Source organism: Melanotaenia boesemani, chromosome 11 (genome assembly GCF_017639745.1).
Source record: "Melanotaenia boesemani isolate fMelBoe1 chromosome 11, fMelBoe1.pri, whole genome shotgun sequence".
Classification (NCBI taxonomy): Eukaryota; Metazoa; Chordata; class Actinopteri; order Atheriniformes; family Melanotaeniidae; genus Melanotaenia; species Melanotaenia boesemani.
Genome location: NC_055692.1, coordinates 14,236,129 through 14,254,622, shown reverse-complemented (window position 1 = coordinate 14,254,622; position 18,494 = coordinate 14,236,129). Strand labels below are relative to the sequence as shown.

The 18,494-nt window shown below is 38.7% G+C and overlaps 2 protein-coding genes and 1 long non-coding RNA gene across 3 annotated transcripts in view; 2 read left to right on the top strand and 1 right to left on the bottom strand.

Annotated features, from left to right (window-relative positions):
- Positions 1–9: 9 nt before the first annotated feature.
- Positions 10–4,419, top strand: fbxo4 (F-box protein 4). Its single transcript, XM_041999298.1, has 7 exons — positions 10–228; positions 1,912–2,186; positions 2,271–2,491; positions 2,762–2,837; positions 2,953–3,125; positions 3,256–3,449; positions 3,549–4,419. Exons 1-7 carry the CDS (start codon positions 82–84, stop codon positions 3,639–3,641), a joined length of 1,179 nt encoding a protein of 392 aa, XP_041855232.1. The 5' UTR covers positions 10–81; the 3' UTR covers positions 3,642–4,419.
- A 964-nt stretch (positions 4,420–5,383) lies between these two features.
- LOC121648866 lies at positions 5,384–12,742 on the bottom strand. The gene is made up of 4 exons (XR_006012044.1): positions 12,460–12,742; positions 9,203–9,205; positions 8,646–8,649; positions 5,384–5,393 (listed from the first exon to the last, which is right to left on the bottom strand). It is a non-coding gene; the product is annotated as an uncharacterized LOC121648866 (long non-coding RNA).
- Positions 12,743–15,869: 3,127 nt separating this feature from the next.
- Positions 15,870–18,494, top strand: part of ghra (growth hormone receptor a) — a 35,969-nt gene continuing 33,344 nt past the window's right edge. The window contains exon 1 of the mRNA XM_041999296.1: positions 15,870–16,218. The gene's annotated coding sequence lies outside the window, so the exon portion shown is untranslated. The remainder of the gene's footprint in view (positions 16,219–18,494) is intronic.

The window sequence follows — 18,494 nt, the reverse complement described above, 5'->3', positions numbered from 1 at the left end:
GTTGGAGTAATACGTCAGATTTGCTGTCGTTTCAGTAATCGAGAATTGTTGGTGGCTCACTTTTAAATAAAGTCACAAAAGATGCAGCAGCTCGAGTCTTTAGTGATCCGCAGCCTCAGGCAGTTCAGAGACCGATATTTTCCGGATAAAGTTGTCACCGATGCTAGCTTGACGGCAGTTGTAGACCCAGGAAAAGAACCACAAGCGGGATTTCTGGACAGTTTACCGGTAAGGGAAGACTAATTCCCTTTTTTTTTCTTTTTTTTTTCCCCTTTCTCTGCATGTTCAATTTGTCATGCAACCTTTTATTGGACGATGCCGTACAGAAAATTAATAAATATGTCATTTCAACATTGTTTATGTTTACAAACGTCACCCTTCTAGATAGGTAGGACAATAGTTTTATCTGTTATGTAATAATATTACATCTCAAATTTCGAAAACGTTGGGACGCTGAAATGTAAATAAAAACAACAATCATTCGCACATCTGAGTCTCCTATTTTATTCCCAGTAGGACGTCGAAACTGAAACCGAGAGCGTCCAGCTTTTTTTGTTTTTTGCTTGTGTGTGTGTGTGTGTGTGTTAAGTGAAATTTAAAATGAGCTCAAATTTACCATAAAACGGAGAAATGGCTCAGTTCCACGTTATTACAGACAGCGTATGTTCTACAGGGAATAAAATAAGTGGCTATGAATATGACAAATCCCTCCATTCTGTATTTATTGACTTTTTACTCAGTGTCCCAGCTTTTGTAGAATTGGGTTTGTGTAAAATAAATACTTAATTTAACTCGTATGACTATTTTGTTCCAAGCACTACTGACCTCTTAAACGGTGTCATGTGACCATGAGTTTTTGTGTTTTTATCTTTGTTTATTGCAAAGGAAATAGCCCCTTGGTGATAATAAAATTCACCTTGATATAATAAGTTTTCAGTTGTGTTCACTGTTCATAAACAGTTTAATTCATATACAGCTGTAGCATATACAAAATAATGTGCTGTCACAGATTTTGTTTTCTCACCACAACTATTTGTTCAACTTCCTGATAATAATCATTTCCCATTTATAATTTGGGAAGTTTTGTTTTTGCTGACAGCACTTGGGAAGTTGAGACAATATTTTAATTACGCTACTTCATTTAACTCTAGCTGCCTTTGATTTTGTGTATGTTTTCATCAAAGATTATGTCCAGTCTTAGGACTGAATGATGAAGGCTATTAACTGTACCTTTGTTAGTGTCAGTTGTTCATAGCTTCCCTCCTTCTTCTTTCTGTTGCTTAGTTTTTTCACAGGCATTACAGCAGAACTTTGTAACCTTGAGAAGAAGGCAATATTTTGGGTTTGAAATTTGAATTAATAAAACTTACAGGTCATGTCTCCCTTTCACCTCTGCTACACTTTGGCCACTCAGCTTTTCTCCAGAGGAGGCTGTTATGTTATAAATGTAAATAATAACTTTTGAGGTATCAGTCCAACTCCGGTCCTCGTGAGCTACTATCCTGCAGGTTTTAGATATCTCCTACTACAACGCACCTCTGCACAAGCCTGTTAATGACCCGGTAATTTGAGTCAGGTGTGTTGCATCGGGGTAGAATCCAAAACATGCAGGACAGTAGCTCACGAGGACCGGAGTTGGAGACCTCTGAGTTAGACAAATCCCTGCTGTGACTCCTTCTAACTAGTTGCTTTAATTCAAGCACAGCAGATTCTTGTAAATTCCCTCAGGAGTATTGGGAAGAGTCAAAGAAACTAAAAACAAAATATTTCTGTTCAGTTTGCCTTTATACAAGGAACATTTGGATTTCCACGATCAAGCATAGTATAAGTGAAATGCAGCATTCAGCTGTCAGGTCATACTGTAGCCACAGCACATAATAAAGCTACAAACACCTATCCCTCTCTCTGAAGGTGGACATACACTTCCTGATCATGACCTTTCTCTCTCCTGCTGATATCTGCCGTCTGGGAGCTACCAGTCAGTACTGGAGAGCCATGGTGAAGGATCCATTACTTTGGAGATACTTCCTGTTGCGGGACATGCCAGACTGGACCTCCATTGACCATGTGACCATGCCCAAACTGGAGTTGCTGGATGCACCACTAATCAATGAAGATGAGAGCCTGGAAAATAGAGAAGAGGGGGAAGAGAAAGGACGGGAATGGAAATGTGACTACATGTCAGAGTATGTATCTTTTGCTGCCTTGCATTAAGGTGATTTGGGAACGCCTTTCTACTTATTTCTTCTACGTCTCTTTTGTGTCAACAGATACCTCAAAGCTTGCCCATCATGCAGACAGCAATGGCTCCCCTCAAAACCAGCATATGAGGTTGTAACCTCGATTTTTCAGTATCTGTTGCCTTCAACTGAACCTCGTTATGCCATGTTTGGTCCTGGCATTGAGCAGCTGGATGTGTCCTTAGTCACAAGAATGATGCATGCACAGGATAGGCTTTCTGTTTCTGGCATACCACAAAGACAGATAAATGGTGAGACAATACTGATGTTTAATACACCTTTTCATTATAAAAAAAAACACAATAAAGCTTGCCTTATAAGATCTATTTTCTTCAACAGCTACAAAAATAATAATCTATGCAAACTCTAATACAAACTCAAGACAAATACAACCCTGTTGTGGTATTTGTACACCACTAGGTGGCAGTGTTAACCCATTAGCTTACTTATTATTAGTCATGCTACCCAAGTAAAGGAACCAAACCAGTGCCTTTCTGTTTTGTTTTTTTTTTTTCATCTAGGAATTGGGTCAGGGATCAGCTATATGTTCAACAACCAACACAAATTTAACATCCTAACTCTGTATTCAACCAACAGGTAAGTATTTTGTGTAAAATGTTACTTTATAACTTGCAACTGCTTGTAACCATGTTTATGCTTATCACTGTGAATACAGTTAAAGTTATTAAACTTTATGTATCTGTGTCTGCAGGGCTGAGAGGGAAAGAGCCAGAGTGCAGCAGGAGAGTGTCGATAATAAGCTCTTTACTTCTGAGGGAACTGATGATTCAGGCTACCCAGTGTACAGCCCTGCACCTCATGTCCAGCAGGCGTGCCAGGTGGTGGATGGCTTCATTTATGTAGCCAATGCAGAGTCTGAGAGAAGTGCGAGACAATGTCTTTTTTCTTTTTTTTTTAAATTCCAGCTTCTAATACTCTGTGACTGCCATGCCACATCATTAATGTTAGTTGCTGACCAATCAGCACATTTTTTTTTTTTTTTTTTTTTTTGTAGATGACTGGAAGTCAGAGGTGGCCCAGATTAGGACAGTGCTGAACTGTGCTGGGGAATCCACATCCAGGCCTTTGCTGGTGCTCTCTTGTGTCTCCAGAGAACAGCCAGAAACAGTTGGTACCACCAAAGGTAGAACTCCCTGTGTTTATATGGCAAAGAGACTTGGCCTTCCCCAGCTCTCTCACCGCTGGATGGTAATTGTTTAATATTTAGCCAGCTGAAAGGCTTCAATATCTATAAAGTGTCCATTTGTGGATGATTTACAAACTGTGTTTCTTTCTTTTTATAATCAGGTGCAGGATACAGTGGCAGAATCCCTGTCAGGTCTTCTGGATGGAATTTCCTGGCTGCTAAGATGTTCTGGTGTCAACCTTTATGCTAGCTAGTTCCCAAAGGTCTGCCGCCATCTGATGAATTTAGATTACAGACCCTGTTTTTCTACATGATCCTGACATAAGAATGTAGTTCAGTTCGCTGATTTGTACCATATGCATAGACAAGTCTCAGTCAAGTCTCAGGTCATAAAGAGTTCCAGAAATGCTGCCATGGAATCTGATGCATTAGCTGAATAATGAGAAGACCTGTTATTTACTGTTAATATTTAGAGAGTTTTATGAAAGGCACTGAAGGTAATGGAAACACATTTTTTTAACATTGTTTTTCTACAGAAAAACACTTAAAGTTGTATTGGTAGTCATTTCTATGTACATAACACATAAAGCAGGAACACACTACCAAACAGGCTCTAGTTTGGAACTCCAAAAACAAAATGGAGCTTATTCCAGTTTATTGCTAACTTACTGAAAAACTTTGCATGTTTGCTAATGAGCCAAGTGATCCAATGGTATAAAAATCAGATGGAGCCTACAAATCTTACTGATGGCAGTTTTTCTTTTCACTAGATCACAATTTCAGTATATAAAAATAAGTTCTTCTTAATTAGCTCGTTCATTGTCTTGTGATTCACAGATTTCACAATTAGCACAGTGTGCTAAGAGCTTTTCTTGGAAAAATGTTTCTTATGTGAGTTTCAAATACACAATCAAGCATGTGCACACAGTACAGAGAATGAAATGAAGCTAAAAATCAAGTAAAAAAGCATTTACTGCTCTTTAGAATGATTTTATATTTACTAGAGTATTAATAAACACTGAACGATTTAAATTGTTTCTGGGTATATTTGTCTGATCCACATCATTTATTTTTTATGCAAGCTGTGACAAGGATTATTTTTTAAAATTTATTGTGTACTTTCATTTTAGTACTGTCTTCCTCAAATAAATAACCTATACTGGCCAACAGGGGGCTAGTGGTAGTCATGGCAGTCATAGCTTGTCTACATTAAATTGCAAATGCTATTTATATATATAAATATAAATATATATATACATATATACATATATATATATATATATATATATATATATATATATATATATATATATATATATATATATATATAATGTATCACATTCTAATAACAATGATACTGTATGCTCTACAAAGGCATTCAGACTTCATTCATCCATCAGTTTGTACCTACTTTGTCCTGAATCAGTGGGCTTGAATTTAATCCTGATGCAATTGGGTGGGTTTATTTTGGACAAGCCGCTGGTCAATCATGGGACTAATACAGAAAGATGGACAATTTAGAGTCATTAGTTAATACAACATGCAAGTTTTTGGACTGTAGGATTATGCAAACTCCACATAAGTCCCTACCCAGCCAGCAAACCTCAAATCTTGAAGCTTAATGGTGATTGAGAACTACATCAATGAACCACCCATTCCAAAGCATTTCATTATGAACTGTTGTAATTTTTTCATTAATTACTTTTCTGGATAAATAACGGTTTAAAAGAAAATTACTGACAAGATCACTCAGATGCACATGTCTAGAATCATCCTAGAAATCCAACTCTGTTAAAGACCTCAGTTTTATATGCAGTAAAATAGAAAATCAGTAGGCTAGTTGAAACTGGGAAAATCAGTATTAAGTTCACATCGTTATATGCTTTGTTTATCCTTTACGTTGCATGAAAATTACATTTATCTTGTCTATTTTTATGCGCATTTATGATTTTCTAAATTGATTTCCAGCAAAGTTGCAGCACTTAAATCATCACATCCCTCCCTACCTATGTTTGAAGATCTGTGGTTTTTCTCCTGAAAATTACCACCTGTTACATTTTTAGTATCCTTGATGCTGGTGTGTCAGATACTCTCACAGCAACAATGGTATATCTGCAGCATGTAAGGTATAATAAGATAATGTGCATCATTCATGCCCTTTTATTCTATTTCCTTAGTAACCACATTTCCACCAGGAGGTCCATTTTTCTGAGCATCCCCATACATATACTGCTCTAGTATAAGGCCATGTTTGGTGCCATTTGGGTGCATTCATTTTTATTTTTTTTCTGTTTAAGGTTACCTTTACTTTGAGGGAAATTACAGATGTGCATCTGTATTTGGTTTGAATGTATCTGAGAGAAATACGGAAAGACTCGGTTCTCTGTAAACAGGATGTCTTCAGTCATGCCACAGTTATTAACCCACAGTCTGTGTCTGTGCTGACTTTTGTGTGTGTGTGTGTGTATGTGTGAGCACAGTTTAAACAGACTAGATTACCAACAGTTCCGAGAGACTTCATCAGAAAGAAAGTATTCCATAAACCATGGTGACCTGTTTTCGGGCAGGCAGGGAATGTTATTCCATAATCCCTTGTTGTTACTCTGTGATCCTGATCTTGCCCATTAAGGTAGAACACCAAAACTCACTTGTAATGTGAGTGTGTGTTTGAACATGCAAACTTGTGATTACAGTGTTGATTTTTAAAAAAATAAATTAAGGTTAGTTTGATTAAAAAATACATTTGAATGTAGGCTAACAGAAAATTTAACAAAGTTACAGGAGGTTTGCTTCCAGGATGCATTAGAACAACTCTTGGAACTAGCATGGATATTTTCAAGGTCTGTTTGCTTAGATTCCAGACTGTGAACCATTAGCACACATCCCTACATGAGGGTAGCTGGGCCTTGGTGGGGGAGGTGCTCGGTCTGTGTTTTGGAAGGTTGAATGAATACCAGATCTCCAGCTGCATCTTGTCATCCCCACTTACAAGGGGCCTCTGGGATTAGGCGCCAAGCAGAAGAAACCCCTATTTACTGACCCAAGAGAGCTCACAGACAAATTAAGTCGGCAACACTGTAAGCATGGTGAAAGTGTACCATGCATGTATTGTAAAATGTGCACAGAGACACAAGGATGCAGTGTTTCATAGGTACGTCTCTGTGTGTGAAAGAGAATTGAATAAAGTTTAGCTCACAGCATTTTTAGTGTAGTGTTTCATTGATGGTCTGTTTACTTTCTGCATTTTTTTCATGCTCAAACAGAAAAACAAGAAAAACACAACAGAACATAGCACATGGACAGATAAGGGGAAATGGAGTACAGAAGGAAGAAGACAAGAAAAGAACACAAAGAAAATTATGAATGCATGTTGTAACAATGAGTGCTACTCTATTCAGATTCCAGATGCAAACCAGACAGTATAGAATTCAAGAGAATAATAACAACAACAATTATTATTAGTATCTGTTTACTTTTGGCAAGTGTTTTTTGCTTGTTTCAAAATGTTTCACCAGGTCAATGAAAATCAACTTTTTCCTCCCTTATATTATGGTATTCCAGCTCATGCCAGCAGTAGTCTGGAAACGGATGCTTGTGACATATTTGTTGTTGTTTGTTTTTTTTCCTATTCCCTCACTATGTTATATATTAATTTAATTTTACTTCTTTTTAAGACACATGTAGCTTCATTTAGATAAAAACAACAACAACAAAAAACAAGTTGAGAATGCACAGTCACAGATTTACTAAGAGTAAATGATAATGGCTCCACATACTAGAGTACAACCTAACTGAACTTATACAGTTTTTAGTGCATGTAATTGGGCTGCACACACCAAATTTCACACCAGAGTGAATTATTGTCTCCAGAAGAGGACAACAAGGACATCTGATGAAGAACTTTCTCAGATTGTACACTGATGGCGCAACCACTGGTTTACTGGCCAGAACTGACATGGAAATAGATGTTTATTTATTTGGAATCTATACGGTAATGTATCTGCCAATCAAAGATACAGTACAGTGCATTATTTTCCAGTAAATATAACTCATTTATAAAAACAATGTCCTGACTGTATTTTTTTTTTTCACTGAGATAGCCACAATTCTAAAATGCCTAATTTATAGTCCATGCTGTTTTTCCTCTACTTACCTGTAAGTACATGAGAGATTTTTGCATAACAATCTTAAAAAAAACAACTGCAGTTGTATTGTACTTCACTATTAATGATCCTTGGGATAACCATTCAGAGCACAAATAACTATTTTGGAAAGAGGGCATGTAAAGATGCTAGGATATTTTAGAAAATAAAGGAACTTGCATGGTATGAGTAAAATAATTGTTTTTTTTATTATTATTATTATTTGTTTGTTTTTCTCTTTTTTTGTTTTGTTTTGTTTTTTTGACAACATTAAATAATGAGTAGCCTTTCTGAAAGACTCCCAAAGCAAAATTTTAAACATGTAAATGTAAGTGACATATTTAAGGCTCTTTATACCTTTAATCCTTTGAGCCCTGAGTCTATTTTTCAGGGTTTTGCTCAAAAATCGCTGCCAATAATGAAATGAAAATATATGTGCAACCACAAGGTCTATTTGAATATGTATGAAGTCATAGTAAGGGGAGCACTTGCGAGATTAGCTAAGAAGTGTAATTCTTATTATATGTGTTAGTGGTAAAGTATAAATGAAGACGACACATAGCACAAATAAAAAAAAGTTTCAGGCTCACACAAAACAACAAAGAAAAAACTTTCAGGATGAACGTGTATATCCTTTTGGAACGATGCAGCTGTCGCTCTAAACCTCAAATCAGGTACAAAAGTAATTAAATGGAGGAGTTTTTTACACGGACGGTTTAGGTGAGGTGCAGTATGGCTCAGGTTGGCCATTTGTTTCAACCTCTCCCACCACGGTATCTAAGGTTTTAAAAGGTAAACAATTTGCATAGCTTTTCACAAACAGTGTGTGCACACTTAAAGTAATAATTTTAGAATATAATTTCAATGTTTTGCAGCAGCTGCTCTTGCTTTGCTCGCAATATTACAGTCTGGGCGATGAAGCAGCATTATTTCTTTGTTGATGTAAACATATTGTAGGAGTAGATTGTAACATGAGTGGCGATACACATGCAAGGAAGAAGACAAAAGCAATTGTTATAAACCTGATTAACTTGGCTCCAAACAGAGCTTGCAGCCTTTCCCCAACTTCTGTTATCTACACTGCTGTCTCCATGTTCCATACTCCCTCAACACCACTCTCCTACATTCATTAGAGTTAAGTCCCTGATTTGTATTCAAAGATAACAACCAAGATTCAAGTAGGTTTGAAAAAAAAACACATCATTTGCATGATGCATTGACTGATTAAGCTAAGCGTTCCTCTTAATTGTGTTGTTTTGCACATGGTGGGCCTCTCATGGTGATACGCTGTAGATCCTATTCATCCCATGCAATCTTACCAATTCTCTTCAATTCTTTCCCACTTCACTGTGTCTGTCCCACCTACCCCCCTGCTGTCACATATATGGCAAGCAAGGGACCTGTAATATTGGATTAGGTTTCAGGCATATAGTGATTTATTTGTGAATCACTCTGCGCCTATCAGCAGCTCTGTAATAAAGAAGATTTAGAACAAGAAGCACAGTGATCCATCCTTATATCTGCTGTTGTTATTGTGTGTGTGTGTGTGTGTGTGTGTGTGTGTGTGTGTGTGTGTGTGTGTGTGTGTGTGTGTGTGTGTGTGTGTGTGTGTGGCCCAGTGAATGTTGTAATGTGGGGACCTAAATCTGTTTACACAGTCAAGATATTGGGACATGCTGTTCTTAAGAGGACAAAAAGGAAGTCCTGATAATGTAAATCATTCAATTATTTTAAAGTGTAAGGTTAGGGGTCATGTTTAAGTGTTGTGTCCATTTATTCTGTTTTCATCTAATCAAATAGACATCAAGAACCAGACTTAGTTGTAAATGGCCACACTGATGCGAATCTACACTAAATGCATTACAGGTGACTTGAAGGGGTTGACATAAAGGGCACTCTTTCATTAGGTGGAAAATAGAAACAGACACCCAAGCACAAATTACATGGCCATTGAAAGAGATGTTTTGGACAAAAGCAATTATAGATATATAGATGTGACTTGTGTTGCTGGATGCATCTCAGTTACCAAATAGTCTTAAAAATAGCATAAAAACTGTAAACACCTCATCAGTTTTGATTAAAATAAAATGTGGGCTTTTTTCTTTGGGCTTGTTTAAGGATGAGATTTTTAGCCCATTTCAGGCTGAAGAGGTGGTGGTGATGAATGCTACAGGACTTTCACCAAAGAGACACAAGTTTGTGTACTGCCTGGGTCCATTATGTTTTCAGATTAGGTGATGCTTTCAGACTTTATGTGCTTTCATCATTTTGAAGTTTTATTATCCTTAGTTTCATATACCTTTTTATGTTTGTGGTTGTGTTTCCATTTAATTGTTTTTATGTGTTTTTTTCTATTTTTGTTTAAAGCAATGGGATGGAAACACAAACACACACACTCACATATACTGTAAAAAGAATAACATCCATTACAACTCACAATAATTTTAATGAATCCATATGTTTTCATTTTCTCAAGGTTTGAATTGTGTCATCTCTTCCTCTGAAGATCTGACTGGAGGAGTAGTGGCACATCCTGCTCATCTTTATGAGCAACACATTTATAATCATATAACAGTTGGGTAGACTCACTCTGACATGTGGGAGGGTGGAATTAGATCATCCCACTCTGGCCACATCCAAATTGTATTCCATAATAAACCATGCCTATTCACACACAATCACTCCCCATAAACAGTTAGATTTGATATAGGTGGAGTTGGATTTGGGCAGGTTGTGGCCAGTCATATATTACATATGTTGTGAAAAAAAAAGCGATAAGACATTTATTTTCCAGATTAAAAAAAAAGAAGAAAACTTTGTTAAACTTTTCCTATATTTGGGTAAAAGCACAGTTACTGTCTTTTGTATTCAGAAGGTTGTTTAGCCACCAAACATTCATGACCCATGTGTTCATAACCTTTCATACAGTTCACAATGCCATCCTCTAAAGCAGGCGTCTTCAACTCCGGTTCTCGTGAGCTACTGTCCTGCAGGTTTTGGATTTCTCCTACTACAAGATACCTCTGCACAAGCCTGTTAATGACCCAGTGATTTAAGTCAGGTGTGTTGCATTGGTGTAGAATCCAAAACCTGCAGGACAGTGGCTCACCAGGACCAGAGTTGGATATCCCTGCTCTAAAGTACCATAAGGTAAATATGCCTCATATGAGTGTTTCCACATTGAAGCAGATGTCACGGTCAAAATTGTGATCTTACCCTTTGAAGGGAGCAGCTGAGTGCTGTGCTTTTTACAACTGGCCATTGTAAGATGTGAGACTAAGATCGACATTCGTTTCGTCAGTTACATGCCAAAAAATGACTAAAATATTTCTCTCACACCATTTTTGGGTTAAAACAAAAACATTTATTTTAATCATCTTTTGGTTAAAAAAAAAACCCCAAAAAAAACCAAAAAAAAAAAAAAAATTGTAGCTTACATGACTCCTATGATGTACGAAAACAATGGATCCAGTTTTCCCTTGCCCGGACACCAGTCACTGGGGGCCCCCTTTGGCGCCAGACCTGGAGAGGCGGCAAAGGGGCAAGTGCCTGGTGGCTGAGCCGTTGCCCATGGGTTAGCCTGAAAGGTTGACATTTATTGCCCCCCACCCCTCCCAAAGCCAGGGACCTTGGCGGTCTGATCATCGGTTGCAGAAACAAGCTCTAGGGATATGGAATGTCACCTCCCTGGTGGGTAAAAGAGCCTGAGCTGGTGTGCAAGACTAAGCAGTTTCAGCTAGATATAGTTGGACTCACCTTGATGGACGGTTTGGGCTCTGGAGCCACTGTTATCGAGAAGGACTGGACCATCTGAGTGCTGGATAGCACTCCTTCTGTGGCTCCCTCGATCTGCTTGGAGACTTCAATGCCCAGTGAGACCTGGAGGGGCGTGGTAGGGAGGAACAGCCCACCTGATCTTAATCCAAGTAGTGTTTTGTTATTGGACTTCTGTGCTCATTATGGATTGTCCAAACACCACGTTCAAGCTTAAGAGAGTCTACATGTGCACTTGGCACCAGTACACTCTAGACCTCAGTTCGTCTTTGTAGACATGACTTGCGGTCGTGTTGAAGTCCCCTGTCAGAAAGAGTTTCAAGTCCCATCTTCAGCAGAGCTTCAACCATGTCACAAGGGATGCAGGGGACATTAAGTCTGAGAGGGATTTGTCTATGGCTGAGGCGGACAGTTGGAGCTGTCGTCGTAAGGTCATAGGTGCCTGTTGTGGCTGTAATCCCCAAAGTTGTTGGTGGCCACCAGCAGTGGGGGATGCCGTCAAGATAAAGAAAGAGTCCGATTGGGCCTTTTTGGCCTGTGGGACTCTGGAGGCAGCTGATGGCTGTTGGCAAGTTAAGCAGGACGTGGTTTCGGCAGTCACTGAGGTAAAAACCTGGACATGTGAGGAGTTTAGAAAGGCCATTGAGAATGACGTCCGGTGGGCTTCAAGGAGATTCTGGTCCATCATTCGGCAGCTCAGGAGGGGAAAGCAGTGCACCATCAATGCTGTGTACAGTGGGGATGGGGGGATGCTGACCTCAACATGGAACCTTGTGGGCTGGTGGAAGGAATACTTCGAAGACCTCCAATCCCACCAACATGTCTTCAAATGATGAAGCAGTTTGGGGACCCAGGGGTGGGCTCACTTATCTTCAGGGCTCAGGTCACTTAAATGGTTAAAAAATTCTGCTGTGGCAGGACCCAGGGTCTAAATTGGATCTGCCTGGAGTTCCTTACAATTGTTCTAAGAGTGGTGATTCCTCTCTTCAAGATGGTGGACAGGAGCATGTGTTCCAACTACAGGGGGATCACACTCCCCAGCCTCCCTGGTAAAGTCTTTTCACGGGTCCTGGAGAGGAAGGTTAGTCGAACCTCAGATTGAGGATAAGCAGTGTGGTTTTCTTCTCAGTCATGGAACAGTGGACCAGCTCTACACTAGGGCTGCCACAAACGACTATTTTGATAATCGATTAGTCATCGATTATTTTTTCGATTAGTCGACTAATCGGATCATATATAAATTGGATACAAAACCTAGATTTTACATCTAATTTACATATGATTATATTATGAGGTATATGCTAACTAAAATAAAGACGATTAAGATGGTAGTTCATTAAACCTTTAATGAAATATGCAGCCTGTAGCAACAAACACGTATCATAAAGTGCAAACAGTTGATGGAATAAGGATAAGGCACTGGCCAAAACAACACAAAATACTTTAATCAAATCGTCATCACTTATGTTAACATTTGCAGGTATCGGTATGAGAAAGTAAGTTTTACGCTAATGTTGTTAGCTTAGCCAGTTAGCTTACCTAGACAACGGTCCACCTTCCTCGTTGTCGCAATCAGCCACAATGTGCTTCCTTTTCAGGTGCTCGTGCATCGCACTTGTACTGTTGTGGAAGGCAAGTTTTGCCTTGCAGATAACGCATTCGACAGCTTTTTCTTCTGTTTTCTTAAAATGTTCCCACACTTTAGAAGTCCGTTGCCGGGTAGCCATGATGATACAAAAGCCCGTCTGGTTTTACTTCCGGTGACATCACGTCTGACCCCGATTACTTCTACTGCGCATGTGTGCCATGGACAGAAACGCAGAGGCGGCAGTGGAAAATGCCGCTGCAGGTTTCTTTTTAAAATAACGAAGCTTCGACTATTAAATTAGTTGTCGACAATTAAAATAGTCGACATAATCGTGACTAGTCGACTAATTGTGGCAGCCCTACTCTACACCCTCTTCAGGGTCCAGGGGCAGAAGAATTCGTCCAGTCTAGATGTGCTTTGTGGCCTTGGAGAACATGTTCGACCATGTCCCGTGGGGACTGTGTGGGGTGCTCTGAAAGTTTGGAGTACTGGACCCTCTTGTATGAGCTGTCCGGTTCCTGTACAACCGGTGCCAGAGCTTGGTTCGCATTGCTGACAGTAAATCTGATACATTTCCAGTGAGGGTTTTCTAGAAAACTCTCATTCAGAAAGCCACTTGAAAAGAGACTGGAGGTTTGTGGCCACTGTGGATATGCTGAATCTGTACACTGTGCTCCTCTGTTGTAAACGTTACTGCCACAAATCAGCTAATGAAAATCTCTAACAAGGCCAGTGTCTAGTTTTCTTCGGAAATGATATAGCTTAGTTTACATTATACAAGATCCACTTTTAATGACATCCATTGTCCAAACAAACTCACAAACTTGGGATGGTGGGCAGCATACTGCCAAATTATCATGTTATACCTGTGATTGCTGCAGAATGTCAGGGCAGAGGTATAAAGTACTGTGTAGTCTGTCATTCATAAAGAAATTGTATGCCAGATAAAAGTTTTAAAATGTGGTAGATATTTTTATATACCATGTGCTAAAGTTCCCATGGCTGCTGTAATAACAAACAGATGACATAGTCAAAAATCAACATTGTTTCAGGTGCTATAATGATTAACAGCAGCAGCACGTTCAACAAAAATCCAATGAGAGCTGCTTAGTTGCATAGGTTTGGGGAACCCAGTTTTAGCCCCTCCACAAGATTCACAAGGGTATCGGTATGTGGGCTAGATGCATTGTTCTCTTGTCACATTCAATACACCATAAGTCCACATGATTCAACAACAAGGAAAGTACTTTACTTGGTGCCCCCCTGCTCCTCAAGCCAGAGCAGTCTGTCACATAACTCATTAATAGAGGGAACTCAAAGATAATTTAATATGAGGAGGTTTTTAGCAAGTGTTTCTCAGTTTTTTAATTGATGTCACACAGTGTCTTGTGAAAAGTCAGTAAAGTAATACTGGATTAATCTTAGCTTGGTTACAGAAAAATGTAATTAAGTTATTATTGTGCATATTGAATGATGATATACAACACTTCTAAATCTCAAGAAGTAATCCCTCTGCACTACCAGTCAGAACTTTATTTGAGTATTTATGTTGTGTAAGAGCAGCACTGGTTTTTTATCAAGTATTTTATGTACACTGCAGTTGGATGACATGGAAAAGCTAACTCATAACTTGTAGACCTTGTAAACAAGAAGGGGGCAGCGATATAAAAATACAAGGACAGCTCTGCTCAGCACAGACAAGCCAATTCCATTTCTCCCCATCACATCACAAATTATGTCAACACTGCATAAGTGCAGGGAAAAAGATGAGACTAGGGATATACATGAACACAGCCTTCCTCTGTATACACATCTAGAGTATATCTGTGTGTTCAACAGGCTTTTTTTCTCTCTTTCCTACTAATCTGTTTTAGTTTATTCTGTTTTCTATCATGATCATAACATGAGGTTGTATGCTGTAAAACATGTCTGACCAACCTGTTTTATACGATGACATATGACTTGACTTCATCTTTTTTATTCTGTCTGAAGTAAGATGAGTTTACAGGATGCACTTCTGCCAAATGACAGACTACTTCAGTTGCTTTGGCTTTAATAAAGTCATTGATTTTGCTCTCGCTGATGGTTGTTTGCTTTGAATTGATCGATGGGAAGTCATATCTAGACAAGGGAAAAAACATGTCAGTTGTGCACAGTAAAACTGCAAGCATGCAGCTACAATTGGGGGCTTCGTGTTTGTGTGTTTGTGTGTGTGCGTGCGTGCATGCGTTTTATTTCTCTTGTGTAGAAGCAGGACGTGCGTTCCAACCAGTGACTCTCATGTCAAAGGGTGGATATTAACAGCTGAAAATGTGGGCGAGCCTTTTGTGATGTTATTTCTTTACTGGACCCTCCACATGAGCCCACACTGACTAATTTGTAGGCAACCAAGTTGTCACTGAATTTTATTTGCATGTCAAAACTGATTATATTGTTAACCAACTTGACTTTGCTTCCCTGCAAGAATAGCTCTTCTATCTAAATTAGACCTTAAAGAGAAACAAATACCTATAATGGTTCGATGACAACAAAAAATACACAAAAAGACACATAAAATTAAATAAAATTTGATTAAAAGTACACTTAAATTTTTGTTTAAATTCCTTTTATAGTATGGCCCTCATGTCTCAGGTTTGAATATAAATGCCCTTTTATTCATTCAGTCAGACTGCCTGACTGACTGACTGAATGAATGAATGAATGAATGAATGAATGAATGAATGAATGAATGAATGAATGAATAAATGAATGAATGAATGAATGAATGAACAGTACAGTCCTGTGTATGACTAAAATTCTAACTCCTCAAGTATTTTAAGTATTTAAAATGAATATTTCTAATGGATTCCTTAGCTACAGAACTTATAAATATACGAATAAATAAATAAATACGGGGGGGGGTTACTTTGGAGGTTTGTCCCGTTAGTCCTCCTGACTGTCCCTCTCTGTGGTCCTCCTCACAGAACAGCCTGGATTGTTGGCGGATGAGGGCGCCTCACAGCCGTGAGAAACACACATCATTTTCTCCGCTTCAGCTTCGCAGTGTGCGTGTGTATCCCTTAAAGTGGGCTCGACGATGAGCTCCAAGTAGTCTAGAATAAGACAAAGAGCTTTTCGAGGGGAAAGCTCGCAGCCCCTTCGGTGACCTGGTGATGTGAAAAACGTGAGCGGAGAGAGCTTTTACGAGCCGAGCCCCGCCGAACTGGCTGAAGTGAAGCAGCAGGGCTCGTGCCTGCTGGTGCTGGCGCAGACCATCTGATGACTAACTTCTGAAAAGTCCACTTGCGCCGTTCTTGCAGTTTTTCCCAGCTCGAGACTTCGTTATAGGTGAGTTCTGACATCGTTTTTAAATAGTCGTCTGTTGTGTTCATCTGAGTATTTTCTTAAATGTCGCGTACGCAGGAGTCGAAGCTTTATCACTTTTTTTTTTTTTTTTTTTTTTTTTTACACACATCATACTTCTCTCTTCAGTCTGTTCGACTATTAATATCAACATATGTATACAAAGTATGTTGCATGACACTGCACACTAGTAAAAGACTTACATTTGTGCAAAACAGACTAGGGGGGAAAAATAGAAAGAAAGGGAAAATAGGGTGGGTGGCTGTGGAGTTGTTCGACTTTTGCAATAGCAAGTTGCAAGAGTTGAAAGAGTTGGCTGTTCTGGGATGGAGTGACAGCCATGAGTTTTTAAAATTTTTTATTTATTTATTATGGATGCAGTCTTTTTGCATACATAGTGAATGGCAGGCACTTCCAAATGCTCATTTGATTTAAAAATCCATTTAATCTTAATTCATAGATTGGATACGAAACATGAAAATCAGCAGAATAATAGCAGCGGCTAAAACTGATTGATTCTTAGTAGATAGAGATTTTCTATAAATTAGAAATGTGTTATATAATCAATGGCTTTAATTTAGCCTCACACAAATGATTTTTACATAAAGCCAAAGGGGAAATTATTGCCATCCCAAGTGGTTATAAAGGAATCCTAAGTTATTATGTGCGTCATCATTTATCAAGTTCCTCATCAGGGAATGATCGATTGTTGCACAATCTACAGGCAAACACCTTTCCACCTCTGCTGTTTTAATAAGGCTTGATACTGCTTTCTAATGAGCCTCATACAAGGCATTGTTCAACTTCTTAAATGTATTATCCAAATTTACTGGTGAAATTTAGCTGTTGTGGCAGTTTAAATTTTATATAAGCATAATGTAATTGTTTCTTAAACCAGTAGTTCTTTTTTTCTTTTCTCTGATAAAAGAGGATGAAAAGATGCTTATTGCTCAGTTGAATCTTATATATTTTGTCATATTTGTTCATTTTTGTTACCAATAACTGATGGCATTGGTGCAGAAGCTGATTTGAAAATCGCCAGCAATCTCTTTGGCGTTATAGGTGTGACCAGCTTAAGTTGAATAATATTTATCAGAATGCAGCTTAATGTGATGGTTTGTTGTTGGATCATTTTTGCAGAATAAATGCATAAAAAAAACACAAAGAACATTCACAATGGCAGCAGTTCCACAGCACCATCCACCAGTTGCCAGGAGATATTTTAATAGATGAGGCGAGGAGTTTTAGATGATATTAGCCCCATTAGTTTCCGTCTCACTGTGGCTACAGTACACAAAAGCACAAATGTAATGTTCAGTACCCTTTGACAGCTCAACAGAGCTCTGAAAACCACAAATGTCCACGTGTACCTATGTGTGTGTCTAACATACAGAAAAAACAGCAGCTTTAAAAGCAAATTAGAGAAGTGCATTTTCACATCTGCTGAGCTCACACAAGTAGGTTGATATATAGTAAGGTATTTGTTGTGAAGGACTGAGTTCTACAGTCTTGACTGTTGAAATTCAGTCAGTCATTGAAACCTTTTTTCATATAACTCGGGATGTGGTTTACTTCAGAGAAATTTGGATTTATTGTTTGTGGAATGAACACATGCAGCAGATAAAGACTTAAAGTTTCGGGGTAAAAGTTTTACTAGCTGTTTACTTAGCATCTGAGACAAACTATTGTATGTCTGGACATGCAGAAACATAGTCTGGAATTCTGCAAAGCAGACTTTTTTTTCTCAAAAATCAATTTTCAGGCCTGTGTAGCAAACATCTCTGTCTCTACTGGACTCAGGCTAATGCTTTTGCTATATCCAGTTCTTCCTTTTACTTGATTCTATACATGCACCCACTCCTTTACTTCTCTAGCCTTCCATACACACATACATAAGCAGGGTTTGCAGATGTGTGACCTGATCTGCTTCCAGCAGAGACTCTTCTCATGCCAGCGTGCTGACTCTGAGTTTTCCATACTCTCTTATGAAATAAGAGTACGAGACATTAGAGCAATCCAGTAGCCATATTTGAATAGCTGAGAGCGCACACAAGCGCACATGCACGGATTATAAATGCATGCATTCTCGCATATAGTCTCAAACACTTTTTCATGCATTCACAGCTTTGTAAAAACAGTCCAAGACCTGTCAGGAGCAGCTGCAGTTTTTAGGCCCCAGCTCTGAGTGGCTCAACCAATCATGTCTTTTTCCTCACTAGCATCTGGTCTAAAATGAAAGCGCATGCTAAAGTGGTATGTTT

Excerpts from the sequence above, each read along its gene's own strand:
- fbxo4 (XM_041999298.1), top strand. The coding sequence starts at position 82 with ATGCAGCAGCTCGAGTCTTTAGTGATCCGCAGCCTCAGGCAGTTCAGA. Across the intron at positions 2,187-2,270 it reads AAATGTGACTACATGTCAGA|ATACCTCAAAGCTTGCCCAT; the intron begins GTATGTATCTTT and ends TTGTGTCAACAG. Across the intron at positions 2,492-2,761 it reads ACCACAAAGACAGATAAATG|GAATTGGGTCAGGGATCAGC; the intron begins GTGAGACAATAC and ends TTTTTCATCTAG.